The 23,708-nt window shown below is 48.1% G+C and overlaps 6 protein-coding genes across 6 annotated transcripts; 2 read left to right on the top strand and 4 right to left on the bottom strand.

Annotated features, from left to right (window-relative positions):
• Positions 1–327: 327 nt before the first annotated feature.
• Positions 328–6,537, top strand: LHYA1_G005369 (putative ATP-dependent helicase; the record flags this gene model as incomplete). Its single annotated transcript, XM_031150316.1, has 5 exons — positions 328–374; positions 425–730; positions 785–4,369; positions 4,419–6,300; positions 6,352–6,537. The coding sequence occupies 5 exons, from the start codon at positions 328–330 to the stop codon at positions 6,535–6,537; spliced, it is 6,006 nt and encodes a 2,001-aa protein (XP_031004969.1).
• Positions 6,538–10,971: 4,434 nt separating this feature from the next.
• Positions 10,972–13,118, bottom strand: YLR278C (putative transcriptional regulatory protein; the record flags this gene model as incomplete). The annotated part of the gene is made up of 2 exons (XM_031150315.1): positions 10,972–12,913; positions 12,961–13,118. The coding sequence occupies 2 exons, from the start codon at positions 13,116–13,118 to the stop codon at positions 10,972–10,974; spliced, it is 2,100 nt and encodes a 699-aa protein (XP_031004968.1).
• Positions 13,119–13,671: 553 nt separating this feature from the next.
• On the bottom strand, positions 13,672–16,209 carry Amy2 (Pancreatic alpha-amylase; the record flags this gene model as incomplete). Its single annotated transcript, XM_031150314.1, has 5 exons — positions 13,672–14,070; positions 14,123–14,959; positions 15,013–15,784; positions 15,836–16,023; positions 16,075–16,209. Coding segments are annotated over 5 exons (2,331 nt in total), but the record flags the coding sequence as incomplete, so codon positions are not given.
• Positions 16,210–17,239: 1,030 nt separating this feature from the next.
• On the bottom strand, positions 17,240–19,610 carry LHYA1_G005366 (Secreted protein; the record flags this gene model as incomplete). Its single annotated transcript, XM_031150313.1, has 7 exons — positions 17,240–18,315; positions 18,365–18,670; positions 18,723–18,849; positions 18,986–19,023; positions 19,068–19,169; positions 19,230–19,368; positions 19,422–19,610. The coding sequence occupies 7 exons, from the start codon at positions 19,608–19,610 to the stop codon at positions 17,240–17,242; spliced, it is 1,977 nt and encodes a 658-aa protein (XP_031004960.1).
• Positions 19,611–20,529: 919 nt separating this feature from the next.
• On the bottom strand, positions 20,530–21,774 carry LHYA1_G005365 (uncharacterized protein; the record flags this gene model as incomplete). The annotated part of the gene is made up of 3 exons (XM_031150312.1): positions 20,530–21,266; positions 21,574–21,661; positions 21,715–21,774. The coding sequence occupies 3 exons, from the start codon at positions 21,772–21,774 to the stop codon at positions 20,530–20,532; spliced, it is 885 nt and encodes a 294-aa protein (XP_031004963.1).
• Positions 21,775–22,422: 648 nt separating this feature from the next.
• On the top strand, positions 22,423–23,497 carry LHYA1_G005364 (putative oxidoreductase; the record flags this gene model as incomplete). The annotated part of the gene is made up of 3 exons (XM_031150311.1): positions 22,423–22,496; positions 22,552–23,078; positions 23,136–23,497. The coding sequence occupies 3 exons, from the start codon at positions 22,423–22,425 to the stop codon at positions 23,495–23,497; spliced, it is 963 nt and encodes a 320-aa protein (XP_031004962.1).
• Between the last annotated feature and the right edge of the window lie 211 nt (positions 23,498–23,708).

Here is a 23,708-nt window from a genome sequence, read left to right as displayed (position 1 = left end):
AGGATCTATCATCTCCACAAGTAGTGAATGAACAGCCCATTGAATTAATAGTGCTGACTACTGTCTCACCTGCCACGGCATAATCTACGTTGCCCTTCAGCGCCACTACTTTGTTGCTTTTCAGCGCCACTACTTTGTTGCTTCTATTGCTCCTCGTGCTCCTCGTGCTCCTCGTGCTCCTCAAAACACTTCCTTTCATGCCCTCCCGCTACCACGTTACCCCTCAACGTAACCACTCCGATTGATAGTAGTCACATCTACAATCCGTCTCCGCTATTCACATATCGCTCACAAATGTGGCCCTTATAGGACACGTAATCCCTCGCCATGAGGGACGTAGCTGAGATTGAGGATGAGCTTCATGCTCTCCGTAGGTACGACTACTCCCATCTTTGCACTTCTCAGCTGACATGTATTCCTACAGCCAGCTGAAAGGCTTTCCTGCGGAGGCACATTGGTTCTGCCCCAAGCGAAGCGATGACGATGATATTGATTACGGGCATCCCGACGAAGCTGAAGAGGATATGAGCCCCGAGACAAAGCATGAAGCAATCCAAGCGGCGAAAGAGCGACACGATGTGGCATACAAGTACTCTCTTGTTCTTGGCATGGATGTTACTCCTGAACAGGAGGATTATCGGGAGAATTTGGACAAGATGTTGAAGTCGTGTGATAAATGCGTATATAACTGGCATATGGGTCGGAAAGCATACTTGAGAGAGCTTTCAGAGTAAGAATCTACGGGAATTATTTGAAACGATGTCTAACTGGTTTATTTGTACAGAGATTTCGACGATGATCAAGTTGCGGAGCTTTCGAGTCGCATCAGAATTATCGACTTCAAACGAATCAACGCCGGCCTTTCCCTAGGGAAAAAGCTGCTCGCTGAAGTCGAACCCGCTCAACGAACACAGTCCTTCCTTGTCAGCAAGGATCCTACAGCATTAATGGCTCTGTACGAGGCTCTTTGTTGTGTCGACTTCCATAAATCCGAAGAGGAACTTTCACGTCATTTTAACTATGTCTTTGCCCAAATACAAACTCGAAAGGTCCTCAGGCTGGGTGATACATTACCCGCCATGGCTCGATTTCTCTTTCATAAAGACACAGTCCGACTCCGATTTGCAACGACCGCATGGCAGAAGATGAAGGACTCCCTCACGTCTGCATCATTTGACTGGGTCGTACACGATGTTTTATCTGAAGCAATCCCCTCTTTATTTGAACCTACCGCAACCCAAGGGGACAGACAGCGGTTTTGGCAAGGGTTTCTCCTTATCCTCGACAAGATGGACAAAGACTTGATCACGCATTCGCTACGAGGGATGGAAGTCCAACCAGACGTATACCATCTTGGGTTCCAACATTTATCTACCGACTCTGCAGAGGTTGCGGAACAGGTTATGGAGGCATATTGCCAACTTTTACAAAAGGCCCCAAAGGATTTCTGGTCTGCAATGTCTGATGCTTCTCCAACCGTAGTTGCAGACCGGATTTTTCAGAGTCCTGGATTTGAGAAGATTCTTGCGGATAACCAAAGTCTTGAGAATTATGAACAATGCCCTGCTATTTCTTGGATCCCTGATTTCATGAAATCTCTTACCCCCATTCATCAGTTTGATGCGTGCCGAACTTTGCTCCAAACTCTTCTAGGACGAATCACTAGTAACAAAACCCAGCGCTACTCCCAGGAAGCGAAAGTAACATGCTGTCGTGCTGGTCTGGAGGCGTTGAGAGCTACTCTTACAACGTTTAACAGTTCTGATTACAAGATCAACCCGTCAACTTCATTACTCGTTATCAATGACATTTTGGGGCTTGTTGACGAGTACAAAAGCGTCATTATTACATGCGCTGATATGGAAGATAATAGCCAACTTGAATTAAAAGAATTAGGGTTACAGGTAGTCCGTGATTCTTTGACGCTCGACTGCAAAGCTATGGCTGCAGAGTTCTTTGCTCTTCAGAGTGGAACAACAATTCAACGCGGCGTTAGGAGCCATTCGCAGCCTATCTGGCAAGCCGTTCTCGATAGCTTTCGACCTGGTAATCTCGACCTAGCGAAGAGTATTCTCATTCCAACCTCATTGCTTACCGGCCTGGATGAGCTACTGCCAGAGAACAAGAAGAAGCCAAATATGCCCAAGGATCACATACAGTACAATAAAGACTTTCACCAGCTGATGGACAACATCTCACGAGTGTTTCAGCGTCTTAGTGACTTCAAAGCGTCCGATGCAAGCCAACTTTACAAAAACTCAGCAACAGCTCGTCCTCTATTCGGTGCCCTTTTATCAGCAGACCAGGGTGTATACGAAGCCACCGTGGAGGTGATCAAATCTATAACATGCCATCTTAACAAGCAGGAGGCAATCTCGGATATTGTAGAGAAAGCCTTCGTTCCGATGCTGAACTCCTTGACGTACGCTGCCACCAAGGTCACTCGAGCGAAGACATTCTCGCCCACGCCGTACCTGATTAAAACTGGTAGGGATGTCCTGAAGGCTCTCAGCGGAAATACTGGGGTCTTGCGTACTCGTTCTTTCTCGACTGTGGAGCACAACGCCATCATGACTTGGTGGACGCAACAGTGGCGGGCTTTAGACATGATTTTCTCTACAACTGAAGCGTGGTCTCCACGAGTGAACCAAGATACCCAGTACTTGCAAGAATTCTGTCGAGACGGCATGGAATACGCCGAGGCCCTGTTCGACCAGTATAGCATTTTCGCGTCAGCGCTGAGGGAAGCGTCGCCAGATGGCGAAGAGAGATCTGCCAAATCAAAATCAGCGACGCCTCAGATCCGTAAGGTTTTAGAGATAGTCTGCCAAAATGTCAATGGATTGACGGGCTTGCTTAGGCTTCGAGATGCATACTTAATAAGTGTCATTACTAGTCTATTAGCCAAACTTCTGCGATCCCTTGGAGAGTATGACCTCGAGATAGACGATTACGCTTCGGATTTCATCAATTCTGCTTGCAAGCGCGATACTGAGAAAGGTTATAAGAGAACAAATTTGACAAGCCAGCAAAAGGCGGAGTTGCAAAGGACACTGTATGAGCATCAAGGTGTTGAGGTCGTTGAGAAGCCCATACAAACTGTCAAGAGGCAAGGGACAATCGATGGCTGGTCTCAATCAGCAGATGGTAGAAAGTTCGAGCCAAAGCTGCCCCAAAGAAGCGAAACCTTAACCCTGGCGTCCCATTCGGACAAAAGTCGCGCCATCTTGAAGCAAATGCAAGCACAGTCAACGAAAGAGGCAGCGAAAAAGGACCAGTCTAATAGCGCTTTCAGGGAGGCTCGTCGTAAAGCTGATGAGGACAGGAAACGTCAAAACGCCAACGCCGCTGCTAAGGCCAAAGCTCTGCGTGAGCCAGTCGGCGTTCGAGGAGAAGGCTCCGGCATCAAAGATATTGTAGGGGCGTTGGGCAAGGACCATGCTCCAACCCGCAGTGAGATTATGGTTGGGTCTTCTGATGAAGACTCGGATGACGACGACGAGGATGAAATTGGCGCTTTGATCAAAGCTGGAAAGGGAACTTCGAAGATCGTTCTGGAATACGAAGAGAGCAGGAAACGGGCTCTGCAACAGCATAAAGGCCCAGTTCGGAAGACCAAGGTGCGGCGATCTGCAAAGGACCTTCGGGCTCGTGTAGAACCTAACATGGATGGGCTCTACATCGAAATATTGAACTGGGAAATCTTTCACCGGGGCGATGATCCACCCAGTTCGAATGAATGCCGACGAATCGATAACCGTTACCTGGACCTGAATCTTTACAAAAGTACATTTGCGCCATTACTGATATCTGAGGTCTGGCGATCCTTCGTGACTGCGAAGGAGGAAGCCAACTTTAAATCCATCGAAATTACCGTCTTGAACCGTTTATCAGTGGACAAGTTCATGGAAGTGAGTGTCAAGATGCCCATGACAACTAATAGGGACTTGAAGTTTGCTGAGAGAGACATTGTTCTATTGTCGCAAAGCCGCAATGGGATGACCGACGAAAAGGCCCCTCACTGCCTTGCTCGCGTGAATCGCACGACCCGTAAGAAGGATGTAATTGAGATCACGTTCCGTGTCAGCAGAAACATCGACCCCGGCTTCCTGCAATTGTTGTCTCCTCAAGGCAAGATCTATGCTGTTAAGATTGCAGACATGACCACAACTCAGCGTGAATTTGCTGCCCTTAGCAGTTTGGAGTACTACGACCTTTGCCTTGAGGTCTTAGAAGCAAAGCCGTCGCCATTGCAAGCCTACTCGCCCGAAAGAATCTCTTCAACATCGGCCAAGTACAATCTGAACAAAGGACAAGCGCAAGCGATCCTTTCAGCCACCGACAACGATGGGTTTACGTTGATCCAAGGGTATGTATGTTTTCTTAAAATGGAGTTCTCGAAAGCTAATACCTCGTAGTCCGCCGGGTTCCGGAAAAACTAAGACCATTGTTGCAATGGTTGGCTCTCTTCTCACTCCAATCTTAAAGCAGCAGCGACTTGACCTAGCCAAGACCCAGGCTCCGGTACCAGGCAAAGCACCTGTCTCAACCAATCCAACGAAAAAGCTCCTTATCTGTGCACCTAGCAATGCCGCTGTTGATGAACTGGTGATAAGATTGAAGGAAGGCATCCAGCCTCTGGATGCGCCCCGACAAAAGATCAACGTTATACGAATTGGTAGGAGTGATGCCATTAGCTCGAGTGTCAAGGATGTGATGCTGGACGAGTTGGTCACTCGGAAGCTCGAAGGTACCAATGGAGAGAAAGGTAAACTTATGCAAGATCGAGATAAGCTTCATCAAGACGCTGCTCAAATCAAGGAGAAGCTCAATGCTTTAAGACCTCAAATGGATGAAGCCCGAAAAAATGGCGACAAATCAGCGGAGCTCCAGCTTCAGCGTGAATTCGATGGTTTGAAGCGCAACCAGGCCCATATTGGGAGCAGAATCGATGCGGACAAGGAGAGTGGAAATACGATGACGCGGCAGAACGAGATCAACCGCCGCAAGTTCCAACAAGAGATCATCGATGGTGCTCATGTCTTGTGCGCTACACTCAGTGGAAGTGGTCACGACATGTTCAGAAATTTAAATGTAGAATTCGAGACCGTCATTATTGATGAAGCCGCTCAATGTATCGAGCTCAGCGCATTGATTCCACTCAAGTACGGTTGCTCGAGGTGTATTCTCGTCGGAGATCCGGAACAATTACCCCCAACTGTTCTTTCGAGATCCGCGCAGAGCTTTGGGTATGAACAAAGTTTGTTCGTTCGAATGCAGAAAAATCATCCCAAAGATGTTCATCTCTTGGACACCCAATACCGTATGCATCCTGAAATCAGCAAGTTTCCTAGTCAGCAATTTTACAATGGTAGGCTGGTTGATGGCGAAAACATGGCGATTTTGAGAAAGCAGCCATGGCACGCAAGCACTATTCTTGGGCCGTATCGATTCTTCGACGTCAAAGGAGTTCAAACCCCAGGATCTGGGCATTCATTCATCAATATACCCGAACTCAATGCTGCCATTGGACTCTACCAAAGACTCAAAGCCGATTACAGGACATATGATTTCAGTGGCAAAATTGGTATCATCGCAACCTACAAGGCGCAATTGAATGAACTCAAAGCACGCTTTGCGTCAAAATTCGGCGAAGGAATCTTTGATGAGATCGAATTCAACACAACCGATGCATTCCAAGGCCGTGAGCGAGAGATTATCATTTTCTCTTGTGTGAGAGCCTCAATCACCAAAGGTATCGGTTTCCTCAAAGATATCAGACGTATGAATGTCGGTCTTACGCGAGCCAAGTCATCTCTGTGGGTTCTTGGAGACTCTCGGGCCTTGAAGCAGGGTGAATTTTGGAATAGACTCATCGATGACTCAAAAGCTCGTGATAGATACACTGAAGGAGATGTGATGGCTTTGCTCTCGAGGCCAACCTCTCGTGTAAGCCCCCCGGACCGAGAACCGGGTCATCCGGTCAACAATCACGGTGGCCAATCAATGGCATCAAGCTCGACAGCTATGTCTCATACCAAGCAACAGCAGGCCAAGTTAGAGGTAGAGGACGATGATGTTGAGATGATTGATGCTCCTAGTGCGACAGTTTCTCGAGAACCATCCTCAGGCCGCGATAGCATGATGCCAGCTGGTCCGGATGCAAATGATATTCGTTCACGACATATCAAGCAGGAGAGCACTGAGGCTCTAAGCAGCAGAGCCTCCAGTGAAGTCAGTAGCAACCTTGGAAAGAGGCCTCGGGAAGCAGTTAAAGAAGAAGATGCTCCGGCGAAGAGGGTATGTTTGTTTCAGTACTGATGATTGAGTGCATGCTAACTTCAAGAATAGCCACATTCCACATTGACAGATTCGGGGTCCGCTCTCGATGCCGCCTATCGGGCTCAACAACAAAAGAAGCCACCATCTATGGGAGCGAGACCTCCGCAGCCACCTCTTGGACTCGTGGCTCCTCCTCGGAAGAAGAAGGCACCGGCTGATCCATTCATCAAACGAAAACCCCCAAAGAGACCATGATTTTATCTTCCTTTTCAACGGAGTTTGGGACATAGTAATCGGGCATTGCAGGCGTAGCATCTCTTAAGATTGGCGAGGCCATTTGTTTAGCATTAGATCTACCTTTAGATATTGAGACCCAGAATCGTGGAGGATCGTGATATGCGGTTATGGTGGCAGCACCGTAGAATGGAATTCATATCTGGAGGAGCTGCCATCTTTACGGACTGTGATGCCTCCCAATGAGGATCGCTGTATCTTGCCCGGATTTGGGATTTTGGTCCATATGCGTCATTAAACCGAGACTGTGACGCTGTATTGTAGCAGGTAAGAGTTACTCAGGATCTCTCTATTGACTATCGGTAACAGGGCCTCCCAAGCTGTCCGTATTCCATGACCATGATTTCTCTTGTTTTGAGGTTTACCAGAGTTTTGCTTTCAAGTTTTCTGTCACTCTACCACCACTCTTGAAAGGACGATAGCAAGCCACAAATGATTTTCTCGTTGCCCCTTTTCTCTTTCAGTCTGGTTTTTACCCCCAAAACCGAAAAGATCTACTCTACCCTAGAACCATGACGAAAATCTGATAGGAGGGATGCTTGCATGTGCATGGGCCTGTCCTGTGCCTGCGCCTGCAGCTTTAATCTCGCAAGGATGCATGGGATGCTGTGCTGTGATACAATACCGTACCGAACCGATGGGAGAAAGGTAACGTACAGATGGTAAGGTCCTTTACCGGCATTTTCTCTACTTCCTGTTACAATTGCACATGAATGTTTATGGAAAAGGAGCACGAGTTTCGCTCGTTTTCCATGCTGCATCAGGGGTGGTGTAAGCGACGGAAAGAATTGACTTATCAGATATTCTCCTGCGTGCACAGTTCGCAATGTGGCACCGTCTGATGCTCCTGTGGGCCTACGTCCACCTTCCATCCGCGGTATTGGTATTGGAAGATCACTCGGACTCAACACAACTCTTGGCTTGGGTCATAGGGCACTTGCTCGACTGGCTAGTACTCACTAAATCCTCCGGCTTGCAGCTAAGGATGGAGGATGGGGGATGGCACCGGGCGGCGTCGGCGGCGTACCTTAGGTCAGGGCAAACAAACGGCTACGGCTACTCCCTTTGAGTCTTTTCATCCCTTCATCCCGTCCTCGATCTTCTGTCCGTCTCTATCTCGTGTCTTCTGCGCCTCTGCGTCTGCGTGTGCGTCTGCGCCCTCGTCCTTCCCTTCAGCAATCTGTTTTCGAATCATTTCGTCTCACTGCCGACTGCTTTTACTTAATCCAGCATTGTGAGCTAAGGTCTCTGCTGAAGTCCATGATACCCATATCCAATACGCCTTCCATTTATTGTGTTGATCCCAAGATCTCTGTACCGAACTACGCAAGACGTTGAACGTCACGAAGCCTCCCAATCGCATAGGACCCTTTATAGTCGTTTTGATATTGTACTGTACTGTACGTGCTGCTCCTAGAAGAGCTCTTGCTAGAATCTCCAACAGTGTCTGAGACATTCAACGGGTGCCAACACCGCTTATATTTGCCCCCCTCGACGACGACGACGTATTCCACCCAGCGTAGGAAATTGATTCTTCTCTTGACGACAATACGAAACGGCAGAATTCATTCTACGCAAATACGCGATTAGAAGAAGAGTAAAAGTAAAACAAATACGATCTGCTGCTTGTTGTGCTGGAACTTACAAAATCTCCACGGCAAGGATGCAAACATTTTGGTATTTTTCCTGTTCCATTGACTCTTCTATGTGCGCACAATACATGACTCGAATTGAACTGACAATGTTCTTTTGCTAGACACAATACACTCTTCCATCTCATTACAACCTCCACAATCAACTGACTTGAGAAGCTACTCGAATAGCTCAATCCATGCCATTCAAGAGAAGTCCATAGTCTCCAGCCGCGAGCACGAAACTCCACCCAATATATGGTCTACGAGAATGATAGAAAATAAAAATACTCGAGCGCACAGCAGCCCCGGGGAGCTGAACCGGTGGAATTCAGATTCAAGGTTGTCGGACAGCGTATTTAGTTCATCGAGGATTGCAGAAGCAAACGCCATGTCAGAGAACAGGCGAGAAAGTACACAAGCTCTTTCCGAGTTTCTGATGACGAAACAGCCCCCACCAGGCAATTGGGTTTCCCATCCATCAGATGATGACCAGAGTCTGAAAACGACAGCATCCAAGATGTTTAGACGGAGGAAGAGTAAACCGATAAAAAGACCCCAGTACCTGAAACTTCCCGACAGTGCTATAGCAGCAACAACAACTTCGGGTTCGCGCTATATCGCAATCTCAATTCCTCTTGAAGGGGTGCAAAATGAGAAACAGCCCGAAGAGTCGGTTCCTGCACGTCCTCAATCGCAGCCTTGGCTTCCCTCCGAAAGAGGGCCAGTCACTGTCCTCAAACCCGTGGTAGAAACTCGAGAGTCATCTTCGGGATCTTCACCGTCGAAGAGTAGAGATGCCAAACTTGGAAATAGAATATCTCGAGCAGAATCTGATATGACACCAACCGTCGAAATCCTAGGTCCTGAAGCTACACGAACTCTGGAAAACTACTATACGCAACTAAGCCGGCAACAAAAGCGCGATGCGACGACGCACACGAGCATCGCACCTTCCCGATCACAGCGAAGTTACGTGGCGGTTCTACCTATTGACAATATTGCTCGGCAAGAAACTCGGCGGACCAATATAACGTATTCCGCTAGAAGTGTGGACAGTACTGCCTCAATGTCATCGCCTATGAGCCCTCCGCGTCGTGCCTCTACAGCACCAAGTGCAACCGCCGTACCAGTAAGTCGGAAATTGAATTTGCCGCCGCGTAACTCGAGCTTGAATAAGATCGCCACGGCGGTACAAGTGGAGCTCTTACACATTGGAAGACCTGAAAATGATAGCCCGAGAGAAGATACACAACGGTCTTCGATCCTTTCCATAGATGGAAGCATGCTATCTGGCACAACAGCAACACAATCTCCCACAACAGCATTTTGTGCTGCCGAAACAGCTCAAAGCGGTATCAGTCCTACAATGGAGTCACATTTGCAAAATGTCACGCCGCTTCCAAAGCCACCGAGTCCCCCTCCAAATAAAAAGCTGCCAGATATTCCAAAAACTCAGGTCAATTCACTATCTCGGCAGTCAACTTCGCACCCAGTACAAATTAAAACTGTAGCACCACCTTCTCCAGCCAGGAAACCGACCATATCAGTCGACCCTGAAGAGTGCGTTCAAGCCAGTCAAAGCCGGCAGGATCGAGTCAAGGCACGAAAGCTGAGAGACATGGCGATACTTCGAGACACGAGCAATTCCGCCCGACTGCCAGCAGAAGATGGAGCGAAAGGCAACCGAGTACCCTCGCAAAACTCTTCCCACCTTACAGCGCCGCCGGCTCGAAACCCTAGAAGAGGAAGCTCATCGCATCGAAAAAAGATCCCGATGACCCTTTCGCCTGTCATGTTCGTTGCTAGTACAGAGCCCGCGAGCCCCGATCTTCTTCCCCCCTCAGCTCGAAGATCAGCACGCAACTCCCTCAATGCCTCGAAATCACTCAAAATCCCACCACACAAACTCTACGGCAGCAAAACGCCCCGCACACCACCCCATTCCCGCTCCATCACACCCACCTTCGGCTCCGATAGCGAGACAATCCCCACACGCCGCAAGCAAGTGCATCACCGAGCCTCGGACCTCAGCCTGAACAGCAGCTTCCTCGACAGTTACCGGCAGGAACGCAGAGCGCGGCGCAATGTTAGCCTCAAGGAGAAGGAAATGGATGCGCGGTTGAAGAAGGTCGAGAGGGATAATATGGCGTTGATGAATACGCTGAGTGGCATTGCGATGAGTTTCCAGGAGCTGAATATGAATAGGCTTCATCCGAAGACTGGGGGGAAGAAAATGAGGGCAGGGGGCTTGTTGGAGGGGGCGAGGGTTAGGGGTGGGGATAGTGAGGATAGTGGGGATGAGGCCGGCATTGAGGCTTAAGGTGTGGGCTGGGTTTGGTGTTTGGATTGAGATATACAGGCGTGAGGGGATTGGATTCTGAGAGCAGCTATCTTTAGCTTGGATTTGGTTGGTTGCGATGACTAGATCACCAAGACTAGATGGTCGCATAGGCTTCGATAGCTTTGTCATTAAACATAATGCCATTCATTTATAACATTTCCCGCAGTTTGTCGAGAACTGTCTATTAGCACTGGTATTCTTACTGCGTTCAATCTTCAATCTTTCAATCTTTCCCCAGGGTGCTAAAATCCTATCTGAAAGCCCTCTTCAAAGTTTCGACACCGGGGGTGTATGCGAATTTCCATTAAGTCGACCGCCAGAGCTGTAAACGTATTGAGAATTCAAGAATATACACTGCCACATACTAAACTCTTACAGACTTTTGGTTCTCACAACCCGATCCAATCCGATTCCAAAATCTCAAGCCCCCAAACTCGGTTCAAACCTCATCATCTCATTGAGCATCTGCAAATTGAACCCATCCCCATCCCCCTCACATAAACCCAACAACCATTCGGCATCCATCTGTCCCAATTCGCCATGCCGTCCCTCCCATCGCCCATTCGAAACAGGACTCGTCTGCGCCTCGTGCATATAGGCCAAATCCGGCCCCTCACTCTCTTTCAACGAGGCCGTGTATTCTCCCATCTTGGGCGAAGCACGGACATAGCTCTCTTGCGCGGCTCCTGAGAAAGCAGGTGAAGAGGCATTGATATTGTTTAGCTGCGGTTCCCGCGCAAGCGAACCGTGTGTTTGAGCAGGGGAGGATGGAGTGGGATCCTGGTTCGGATTCGGATTCGGGGGTGCGATCTGAGCAAGGAATTCCATTGTAGCGCCAATGACATTCTCCAGCGCATCGCGGTATTTCTTCACGACCGGCGTGCGTTCCGCCATGACGAACAGCGCGGACGAGCAGGCTCGCAGGTCGTTGGAGACGCTGAATGTCCAGAGGGAGGGCGTAATGAACAGGCAGTAGCACATTGTTACACCTGCTATGAATACGGAGTGTAGGCCGATGAAGGAGTGGCCGTAGGAGTCCCGTTGGTGCAGGCGTTTGAAGATCTGGCAGAGTTGGCCCGAGGCGTGGAGGCAGCGGGCTATGCGGGCGTCGGCTGGGGGCAGGATGCTAAGGAAGGGTTGGAGGAGAAGGCGCACGGCTTTTTGGTAGTGCATTCCGAGATAGTCCTGCTCGTAGGGGGTAGAGGGTGGGAGAGCTTTGTGCCAGTCTTCGAGCATTTTAAGGATGGGGTTGATTTCTGAGACGAGGCTAGCGATGGGTCGGTCAACCCTGTAGATTGTTTCTTGAATGTGCGATTCTAGGCGCTTTAGGCGAAAGCACTGGATTCCGAGGGTGATATTTGAGGATGTGCGAGATGGTTGGAAGGTTGGAGAGGCAGGTACAGCTAACTTTTGTGCAATTAGACTGTCATCTCTTACTATGTCGTCGATTTCCAGGGGCATTTGGGCGTCAATGTCTCGATCTGCTATGCTATAAGGTCGCCCGAGAGAAACAGCTATGACTCGTTCCAGAAAATATACCGTCCAGAACAACCTTCGTCTCAATTGCCCTTCGTATGGTGCAACATTATGGTAATATGCTTCCCGGTGGAGGCCCAAGTCAATGCACGTTCTAATAGCCAGCCCAATCATGTACCAGATACCAGAATTGGAAGGAGATCGTAGGTTATATAGAACGAGAAGGGTCATTGCCTCGATATTATGGACCGAGTGAGATTCTCTTGCAGCTGATATGTATTGTAGGGCTGTCATGAAGAAATTCTCTGGAGGCGTATAGTCATATTGCTCCGTCAATCTCAACATCGTGGCCCCAATTGCATATATCATATATATCTTGAAAGTGCCATATTGATCCTGGGGAGTCAAGTTGCTCTGCGAAAATCGATTCGCATGTCGTTGCCGAATATCTGACGGATCCAGAAAGGGATATCGCAGATGGACCCTAGTGAAATATGCTTCCAGAATCCGATCTCCCATATCATCGTTCGGCGGTTTAGCGCTGTTCCTTTTCAGATCTGCAATCGTCATTGCCTTAGGCTGACTTTGGCTAACGGTAGATGCAAGTGCTTTGTTCCATACTGTTGCTTGTACCATCTGACCCAGATTCGTTGCGAGTGCGAATCCAGACGAAGATCCAACATATGCTCCATCGCCCCCGAGACTCAGAAACCCCACGATATCGGCAATATTGTTCTTTCTTCGCTCATCCTCTGATGAAGTTGGTGACACTGCCTGCGGGGTGTTGAATGGGGGCGTATCGATTTTAGGCGGAGCCGCCTCTGCATATGCTGCCAGTTGAGCTTCGAGGCAGGCAATACGCTCCAGAAGAGCTTGGTTCGGACCACTTCAAACGTTCAGCTTTTGTCCCACTCTGAACGCGCGGTGACTTACCTGTTGTATTCCTCAATGGCAGAGGGGGGCTGAATACATTCCTCCTTCGAATGCGCGCAGTTTTCGCAGACAGGAAAGCCGTGGCATTTCTGCTTACGTGCTCTGCAGCGCTCACAAGACTTCCTTGCTCGTTTCGAGGGCCGCGGATTGTCATCCATGGTCAGTAATGGCGCAATTTAGCGTTTGAGGGCGAGATGGTGATCTGAGGGGAGACATGGCGGGCAATGTTTGGCTCGAGAATGGGGGGGAACGGGAACCTGGGCTGGCTGGGCCTGGAAGCTATCATGGCTGAATGCCGAGGAGGCTGCGATAAAATGGTGTGTAATGCTGATAGCAGAACATTCGGCCGGCGGGGAAGTAAGCGACGACCCTATTGGGCTTAGCTTTATTTATACCCCTAAGATGAGATGGGGTCTGCAAGAGAAATCTGATCGTCTTCTTCATCGAGGGTGCTAGCTAGTACCAATATCTTAATCGATTTGGTAGAGTATAGAAATTAATATTTTACAACTGTAAAGACGTTATGAATATCCCGATTTTTTCTTTTAATTTCACCCCCTTTCTATTTCGCTTAGTGACTGAGCTTCAGTATACAAGTTGAGTAATAGTAAATATAAAAGTGTACGCACCAGCGATAATAACGCATAATCAGAAGTCCTACTCGTAAGTACAATTCTACAGTACCAGCCGAGAGCACCTATCTACCTGACCCTATGTACACCCCGGGATCCCCAAAGCGTCAGCAGTGGTACTAGCCAGTCCCACCCAAGCCCTCATCGCATTGATAATACTCAGATCTCTATGAACTCTTGTGTACTTCCCTTCCGCCATCGTGTACCCACAGCTGTTCTCCACATATGCAGTATCTTTCGGCACACCCAAACACCCACTCGCTCCCTGACTACCTGTATACAACGAGCAGTCGCTCAAGCCATCAGGAAATCCGGAGCCACCAGCAGTCATGAACTCATAGGACGAAAGGACGAGTTTGACCCACCAGTCTGCATCCGTTCGGGAGAAGAGTTGGACTTCGAACGCTCGGTGCTTAGCAGGGTCTTTGTCTTTGATCAGAACAGAGCCTTTGTCTTGCATGTCTCGTGACGAAGAGCCCTAAATCAAGTATCAGTATATCATCCGTAATCAAGAGGAAGCGGCCACGCACAGGACTTTGCTGATCATGGTCATCATTCTGAATTGCAAATCTACTGGCAGGAATCACCCAATTCCCACAAATCGGCATTTCCTTCGGATAATCAGAACTCCAGATCTTGATCTGACTTATCTCATCAGCTGTGAAGCCATTATTAGTCAGTATGGTATTGAAGTTTGTATACCAGCTATCAGCACCACCATCACAAGCAAGCACTGATGATTCGCCGCCGAGAATGACTTCTAGCCAGGATATGTAATCTGCTGGCATACTGCCTCCCATCTTCTTCTTCACTATTGCGAAGATGGCTGCGATAGAAGACGGTCCGATATGCTTGGCTGCGTCAAAGCGAAGGCCGCTGAAGCCGATCGAGAGTAGATCTACGACGTAGCTTGCAATGCGATCTTGTGTGTATGGTTTCTCGGTATTGAGATCTGTGAGTCCTACGAGCCATCCTTTCGTGACTTGATTCATGTCAGTCCAAGAACTGATTGAGCGTTCACAATGGAAGTCTGTTGGACCGTAAGGAACCGCTGGAAATTCGAGTGTCGGCCTCGTGTTTGTTTGCGGGTTGATGAGATAGGTGTTACCAGATGTGAAGTATGGCGATCCTGCTGTGGCATTATGACCGGTGTATGTAGAACAATCTGTGTTCTGATGATTCTGGATATCCGTTCCTTGCCCAACCATGTGATTTACCACAGTATCTGCGTAGACTCGAACGCCTGCTATCCGGCAGGCTTGGATCATTGCTCGAAGCTCGTCTCGGGTACCACTTCGAGAACGTAGTCGGTAGCTAACAGGCTGGTAGACGAAATACCACGGGCGAAATTGCTTGTCAGTCTCGTACTGTTTCATAATTAGCCGGGATGTAGGCTTTTAAGACCTGAGTATGCGCGTACATAGTTTGAACCCCACACATGCTCATTCGGAGGCCAAATCTTCACTCCCATATAACCAGCTTTGCCCAAAAAGGCACATTCTTTGCCGACATCCACCCACGGCCAGCCAAACAGCTCAGCGATTCCTCCCTTTTGACCACTTTGGAAGGAGCTTTGTGCAGCAGTGAGAGGTGCGCTTTGCCAGATGAAGTTGATCGGGTCTAAAGTCAAAGTCTTGCCACTGGATGTAGAAATTGTCATCGAAAGAGAAGTTGCAAAGCTCGCAGTGACTTGGTAGACGTTGCTAGAAGACGCGGTTTCTCCATTGAAAGAGTACGCCAGAGTCTCTCCAGTTCTCGAAGCAGCGTTAATTACGACTGCTGCAGCTGTCCGAGCGGCACTGTACTGGATGTCAGCATACCCGACAAGGTCACGGTATGCTCCAAAGCTAGGATCGTAAGCTGGACCCCCTTGTGGTGGAGTCTGCCATCGACGTTGTTCAGCCGAAGATGTGAACGAGGATACACTGTCTGAGGGGCAGCTATCTCCTCCATTCCAGTTCCCACACCCGCTTGGTGCAGTAGCGGGGCTTTCGCTGGGGATTGACGTGGGAATTATTGGTGGTGGTATGCTGGGCGAAACAGCTCCGGTTCCAACGACGGTAACTGTAGATGAAGATGAGGTAGTCGGAGTTGTAAAAGTTGACGAGCTTGTTGAAGTCTTGGAAGTGCTTATGGTAGAGGATGAAGTAGAACTTATCTGGTAGTTCATGGAATTCCCAGGATCGTAGTATCTCAAATTCAGTCAGGTTGGAGAGCGTGTACAGAGGATCTCAAGAACTTACGAAGTTCCGCTAACATCATATCTTACATAGAATTGGGTTGCGCCGGCTGCAGTCCCCGAGAAAACCCATGTTTCATAACCACTTGACCCAGCAGCAGAGTAGCTTGCAGATATACTCTGTGAGGTGCTCCAAGTATTACCCATGGCATACACGACAGTGACTACCTTTGAAAAGGCAATATTCTGTATCTATAGACGACAAGATTAGGAAGTGGTCATGGTAATATTGGAATGACTTACATTGATTGAACCAGACAGGACGTTCTCAGAGAAGTTGTAGTTTATCAATGAAATCTGCGTCGCTCGTTTTTCCACTGGTGATGCATAGATGAAGATGGCGAATGCTAGGACAGCTACTGAAAGCTGCTTAATCAGCCTGATGAAAGAGAATAAAACCATAGCGATATGAAGAGATGACAGTATTAGATTATCTGAAGGGATAATCTGGGAGAACTGAGTTGACTTTATATTGGTGTTTTCCAGACGCTCACCGTATACAGGTGACCGAATACGGAGAGACCAAGGAAAAACTGCATTGCTTGACTAGAAATAGAGGGCATTGTCCGAGAACTTGATATATTTCAAGGAACTATGTCGGCCAGACTCTAGCCTCGCCTTCTCAAGCGACTTTTCTAGAGAGAAGAGCCATTCCCGAGGAACAAGCTCTCAGTAGGAAGTCGCATACCGGAAGTATATGCCACTAAATTAGGTGCGTGAAGAGGCGTACGGAAGTCCAAAGGGCCAGATGTAATTTAATCCTAGTATCCTCGTAAATATATTGGAGCAATATACACCATAGCTTGGCATTTACATTTACCCAATGCTGACCGTGACTTTTAAACTACACAGCGCTCAGGTGCGGTGAGGGGCAGCTGCCTCGGGAGAAAACTCACAGTCAAATAAGCGTATTTGGGACCTCAATCGGACCGCACTTCTCTTGGCGATATATAAAGAACAAAATAGAGGAAAGGAAAAGGAGGGTGTTGCCAGGCATAACCGATAGAACGGCCGAGAGGTCGGACTTGAAACCCCCATGGGGAAAGTGTGGGGTAAGGAGACAGGACTTTCCAGGCGAAAGAACTTGGCATGAATGGCGCTTTTATCGAGAGAGAGCAGGGCTTACTAATCTGAAGAGCATCCATACGTTCTTGCACAATCATCATCCGCTCGCATGTTCACCCTCACAGGACGCGTTGCTTCGAGCCCTATTGACTAATACTGATGGATGAGAATAACTTTGACCTTTTGGGAGTAGGGTTATGTTGCATTTCAATTTTTCAATGTGAGCTGAGATTGTTTTGTAAATAGCCAAAATCACGAGAGCAGTGCGATTGATGCTGCGGGCATATTACATTGTTTTTACAGATTAGCAGTGGATGGTATGTTTACATTCCATCTTTACATCTCAAGCCTTACTGCTGAATCCCACACCTTGTCCCACTGGACAGTTTGGCACGTTGGCCTGCCAATTCAACTTGGCATACTCAGGCAAGTAGCTTTGTGTAGTAAAGCTTTGGTCCAGGTAGTAGCTTCGATCAGCCGAGGTATAATTTGCACCCATGGCGTTCAGGACAGTAACAACGTTGCTAGCAAAGTAATCAAGGAATATCACATCAACAGTAGCTGGCGTGGTGCCATCGACAGGGAAGGAAGCGTTGCCTTGTACATAGTTAGGTTGCGAATACGAGGCGATCTTGGAGTGGATTGTGTCATCCCCATCTGTGCCGAACGCGTCGGTAGTGGTATATCCCGGGCCGACAGTTTGGCGTCGAGAGATACCGCGTGTCTTGAGCTCGCTCGTAGTTCCGGATATAAGACCAACAGTGGGGTCGACGCAGGAGTCTCTCTCGACTACGAGGGGCATAGTACCCCAGGTTGAGCCAGCTGAGTTGCGCTTGTCTGGCAAGGTGGCACCGTTGAGACTAGCGAGGACTTTGTGCGCCATGTGGTAAGGGACGTTGGCAATATACTGAAAGGCATCGGTGAAAGGACTAACGATAAAACTATCATCATATGTGAAAGGCCCTTTGACGAGATCGAATCGAATCGATCCAGTGTTAAGGATGATGTATCGAGGAATGGAAGATCGAGAAGCATTGATCACAGTAGCCCCGAGAGCAGTTTCTACGAGGCTGAAGATGTTTCCAGCAGATTCAAAGGGTTGGCAGGATTGGCACCAAGTTGCAGGTGCACAACCATAGAGGGACGTGAGGTTCTGCTTCTTCCGAACATCCGTAATATCGCCTGAAACTCTCAAACCGCTGTGGTAATCGAAAGTGCTATCCTGGGAGTTGGTGGCATGGTACTCGAATGTCAATCGGTTCCAGTCCAGATATCTCCGGGAGTAAACAAGGCCGGAAGTGGATGTGTTGGTAGCCTTCCGTGTTGGATTGGCGACACCACGAGGTTTACAATTGCCGTTGAAGGTTGAAGAGTTGATCCCAGTCATCGATAGCCACCCAAGAGTCTCACAATACCGCCCTGCAAGGAGTTAGAATGGCGACAAAAATTAATAGGATCCAGGACATACCAGACTCTAGACCAGTGCTCTTGTCATCATAGACCGTGAAATCTCTGATGTGTGTGTGTCCACCGAATGCTTGAATGGGTGTATTCGGACGCAAATTTCTGATGGTATCATGAATGAGACCAAAAGTAGACCCAGAACCATGGATGGGGTTGTGACCAATTAAAAGAAACAAGTCAACAGGCTCTGAGAAATTGACTGCATCCAAAAACCATTGCTGCTGTACCAGGTCTGCAGCCTTGATGACTTTTGAGACATTTGAGTTGCCTGTGAAATCAAAGAGAACGCCAAATGTCATGATCCGAAGACCTGGACCCATTTGGTTAGCTTGGCCGGGTGTATATTGGAAGATACGACCTACCATGAGGAGTGGTGAAGTAGCGATACTTTGATCCGATGTACTCAAACTGAGATGTAGCGGGGTTGTAGATCTGGACATTCGAAGTGACATACTTGTCGCCCCAGACCTTACTGAAATTTTGATAGGTCTGTTTCTTCTATTAGAAAATTCTGGGAAATTGAGTCGAGATGCAACAATGTATTTGAATTATTTCCACAAAAAACTAAAATACAATAGGGTGGAAGATCATTATAGGGAAAGATTAAAAAATATAAGGTTCCTACTTCATATGCAATGTTGGTCAAATACAGCTCGTGATTGCCTAATTTCCGTCAGTATATAAGTGAATTTGACGGGTCGACGTACCAATGGTGAGAACGTCATATTCAATCTGCTCAAATATGGGGTTTGACAGAAGTCCATTAGGAAGAGCGGCATCACTGAGTCCGTTCCCATCGTGGAGATCGCCTTGGAATCAAACTAGTCAGTCTTTGTCCTGAAATACAAGGCAGCCCGAAAGTTACATACCAGTGTCAACGAGCAAAAGATCAACGCCCAAGTTCCCTGCCTTGTGCTTCATATGTCTGGAAAACGAGACAAAGTCACCCCAATCAGCACCATAGTTCTGCTCCTTGAGATGTCCTTCAAGCCAACCATGAGTATCTGTCTAGACAGTGTCAATGCTCAAGTCTTGATCATATGAGGGAATAGATGACCTACGGTGTGCAAGAAGTTCAATTGACCCCATTCAAGTGGACTCTTCGGGCCAGAAGTAGCATTGCTGGCTTCCGGTTGCATTCGTCGAACATTGCGTTCATGAACGACGGCAGATGAGGGACCATAGCAAGAATCACAGGCCAATGTAGAGCTGGCGGCGGCAGCTACGCTGAAGACAGTTGAAAGCCTCATTTTGGTGCTTCGAAATGGACGTCTTGATGGAACTTGTCAGGGTCTCAGAGGCTCTTTTAAAGAAGCAGAAATCTCTTAAGCGATGGCATCTAGTTCAGGAACACGGCGTGTCCCTTGTACCTTATCGCTATTCACTGCATGCATGATAATTCACCCTTGCACGTTCCCACGTGCTTTTTCAGTACCTTCCCATTTGGTGCTTGCCAAGCTTACAGTGTACAGTATGGGCAAGAGCAGTGCCATGGCGGTCATGGCTGCCGTTGATATATGATCCGGAACGCCCGCATCATAGCTAACATGCTAACATACTGTACAGACTCCTAGGTGGATTTTGATAAGAGCGGGAAGAAAGAAGGTGGTGGTGGGCTTCAGCGGCCCATATATCAATGCAACCGGGGCCCGGCAAGTCATGTGATGCGCTCCTATCTGGACTAGGGCTTCTGTGTTCAACTTCATGTCTTCAAACCTCGTTTTCGTGCTCTCTTGTAGAACCCAACATCTTGTCGCTTTATTGATTCTATTTTCAGCTTCCACTTTCTCGCAAGCCGTCGTAGAATGTTCCACGCTAATATATAGAGTTTTTTCCCCGAATGTATTGATCATTGTCGATATATGAGCCGAAGGCTTATTTGTGATACGTCGATTTTGGACACACATAATTTGCAAGTGCATGAAGTTCTGCAAATTATTCTAGGCCAGATCAATTCGTAATCGTGGCTTCGATTTGTTATTCGGAGTTTTTCAGTTTTGCGATATTTCTGTCAGACCTTACGTTCATGGCAATGAAAACTAGGGAGCCCTGTTTTCTTAATTCAGTCTCTTTTATCTGTGAAACCGTGGGAAATTGGACCTTCACCTCGTGCGCGATTGTCCAGAAAACACACGCACCTCTTCGACCACATGGCTTCCAATGATAAACTCATATCTCGATCACAACAGGTTCCTCTCCCCTCAACGCTCTCCATCGATTTGTAGCCTCCATGACTCCCTTACACCCTTTCAAAAGCCACCCCCACTTCTCGATAAACCCTTCTGAGACCTCCCACCCACTTATCTCCCACGGCGTTGACCAAGCAATCAAGCCTCTTCGCTCAGCCTCAGATCCAGGGAACCCTTCCCAGAGTCCACCCAGAAAATCACGACGCATGTCATTTGAATCATAAGTCCCAGCAGCCAGGATGCAATTGTCTCTCCAGACAGCGTGGGGTAGGATGTTTATCCACTTATCATGTGTGACAGCGCGCTGAAGGGGAGTGGGCTCAAGTGATGGAGGAACGGGTTGGTCTGGCCCTGAAAAAGTGGTGGCGTTGGTGGTGGGCACAGGAACGATCCGCAGAGCTTGTGAGCATTCCGAGGGAACAGTGTGTAGGGCTGAGAGGAGACGCAGGTTGGTCATGGCGGCGCGAAGGACATTGTATTGGACGAGAGTAATAAGATGGTCCGAAGTGAGGGGGAAGACAATCCTTGTGGTTGGGTATGTTGGTGTTCCGCGAAACATCGGAGGAATTAAAGGGCTTGGTGGTCTGGGGATTGTATTGGCTAGCTGAGCTGGGAGAAGAGTGACTGTTTGATGATCTTCGTCCCAACAAACTGTTGACACATCTGTGGCAGGTGCGGGTAGGGCTGGCGCCTGAGATTGTGCGGCTTTGCGCTTTCCTGTTGAAATGTCAGGGACCAATTACCTTGCTCAGAAATAGTTGGCATGCAACTTCAATATGCTCATAGGAGATGGAATTTCGATTATTTCAAAAACGTGAATAGTTTTTGGACTGTGGGGTATCGGGATATTTCTGCTTTCTGGGGTGGTTGATTGCTGCGAAGAAAATGCAAGAAGAGGGTTCAACAGTGTACGCTTTGATTGAGTGTGTCGGCGAGACTGGAGCTATAACGAAAAAGACAACGATCAAAGACCTCGGCAGTAACCCGTGTTGATGCCAGCATACTATAGAAATTCCTCACTTACGATGAGCCCTGACGTTGAGCCTATTCTGCAACTTCCTACGAGTTTCAGCATCACCAATTCCGGTCCAGTCTTCATGTATGCCCTTCGCCTTCTTCAAATTAGCACGATAGCTCGCCAGCAGACCGGACATATTTCAATCACCTCGGCTAGTTGTGGCATCCGCTCAAGACGGAGATCTGATAGGGTGTGAACTGTACCCATTATTATAACTGTGAATGAAGCCTTTGCATCTGTTTGAATTGCGGCAAAATGTGGACGAAGTTTGCAGGTTCGCGTCAGATATTGAAAGATACTGCAGTCTGCTTACCGCTAGCAAGCATGACAAGGGAAATACGGCCTATTTATTACCTTGAGAGCTATCAAAATCATTTTGGAAGGACACCGCAACAAAATCTTGCTTACATTCACGTTAGACGTTGTTATACGGCGTTGATCCGTGCATTTTCTGTTTTCCAGGAGAATGGAAGTCTCACGCTAATGCAGTGGCCTTACAGCGCTAACTGAATTAGGAGCTAGTTGGTCTAGCCTATACCAATCTCCTCCGCTAACCTCACGACCGACAACCTTTACTTTCTTCACATTGAACCAATAAAATGTCAAATCTTCAACAGGTTGCAATCCGCGTAACGTGCATAGACAGAAACAGATATGTGTATGCGTAGGTAAAGTCGGCGCTTGCAGACCATCCAATATCTATATAAAAGCGTTGCATCGCCTTCTCTCTTTTCAGAACCAGTTGCATCCCAAGTCTTCAAACGCCTCACCTATCCAGTTATATCCAAGTTCTTCAAAGTCCCCATCTTTCCTCGTCCTTCCCTTTCATACGTGTCTTTCGTTAGAAACCTCAAGATGACCTTTCACCCAGATTCTCTCCCCGATCTCTCCGGGAAAGTTTTTGTAGTGAGCGGAGGGAATGCTGGAATGTTCGTCTCTCAACTCGCTTCTCCTTTATCCAATTCAAGGCTTACGGGTATGTAGAGGGTACGGCACTGTTTCCCGGCTCGCGGAGCATGGCGCGCACATATACATGTGTGCTCGATCTCCCACCAAAGCCTCCGAGGCAATTGCAGAGATTAAACTCATATACCCCAAAGCGAATATCACCTTACTAGAGATGGACCACAACAACCTCTCTTCCGTCGTTTCAGCCGCTAACAATTTCTTATCGAAGGAAACCACACTCCACGGTCTCGTCAACAACGCTGGAATCATGGCCACTCCCCTTGAAATCACCAATCATGGATACGAGGCTCAATGGCAAACCAACTACCTAGCACATTGGGTCTTTACCTCTTATCTCTTGCCGATTATGCTTAGAACCTCAAAATTGCTTCCGCCTGGTAGCGTTCGCGTCGTAAATATTTCTTCTTCGGGTCATTTTTGGGCTCCGAAAGGCGGAATAAACTTTGCTGATACCTCTCTTACTGGGAATTCCAATATGAATCGCTACGGTCAAAGTAAACTTGCTAATATCCTTCACGCAAAGACCCTCAACAAACTGTACGGTAAGCAAGTCTTTCGTGAACTCCAAATGATTCTCAAACAATATCGCTGACTATGAGGACTATTCTCAGGTCCCTCAGCACCGGCATCCAAAGCAGAAGATGGCGAGATATGGACTTCGGCTGTGCATCCTGGTCTTGTCAAAAGCGGACTTTCAAGCAAAATCGCAGAACCAGAGTGGTGGATGAAACTTACTGGTCCTATGGCATCCCTCGGATTACAACAAGATGCAGATACGGGCGCGAGAACGTCACTTTTCTGCGCAGCGAGCCCAGACATGAAAGCCGAGCAAAGCGGTACTTATTTTCAGCAGATTGCGAGTGCCGGATGGCAAAGTTGCTCGGCAAAGGATATGGTTCTTGCTGCAAAGTTGGAGGATTGGACGAAGGCTGAGATGGCAAAAGGAAACTGGGTTAATTAAGCATTCAATAAGGATATCCGAAGCACCCAGCATCGCGCTATCCCCGCCTAGTTTATTACGCAACCTCCGAACTGAATACCGCTTCCTTCCTCAATCTTCCTCATCTCCCATCCCGACATTCTAGAGTTTCTGATATCTCTCATTTCTACTTCTATGATTACACCCCTCATAGCATATAAACGCCACAGTACGATACAGTAAAGCCGACCAA

This window comes from Lachnellula hyalina, assembly GCF_007821495.1.
Source record: "Lachnellula hyalina strain CBS 185.66 chromosome Unknown contig00076, whole genome shotgun sequence".
In the NCBI taxonomy this organism is placed as follows: domain Eukaryota; kingdom Fungi; phylum Ascomycota; class Leotiomycetes; order Helotiales; family Lachnaceae; genus Lachnellula; species Lachnellula hyalina.
The sequence above is the reverse complement of the archived record's forward strand: the minus strand, read 5'-3'. Positions and strand labels throughout refer to the sequence as shown.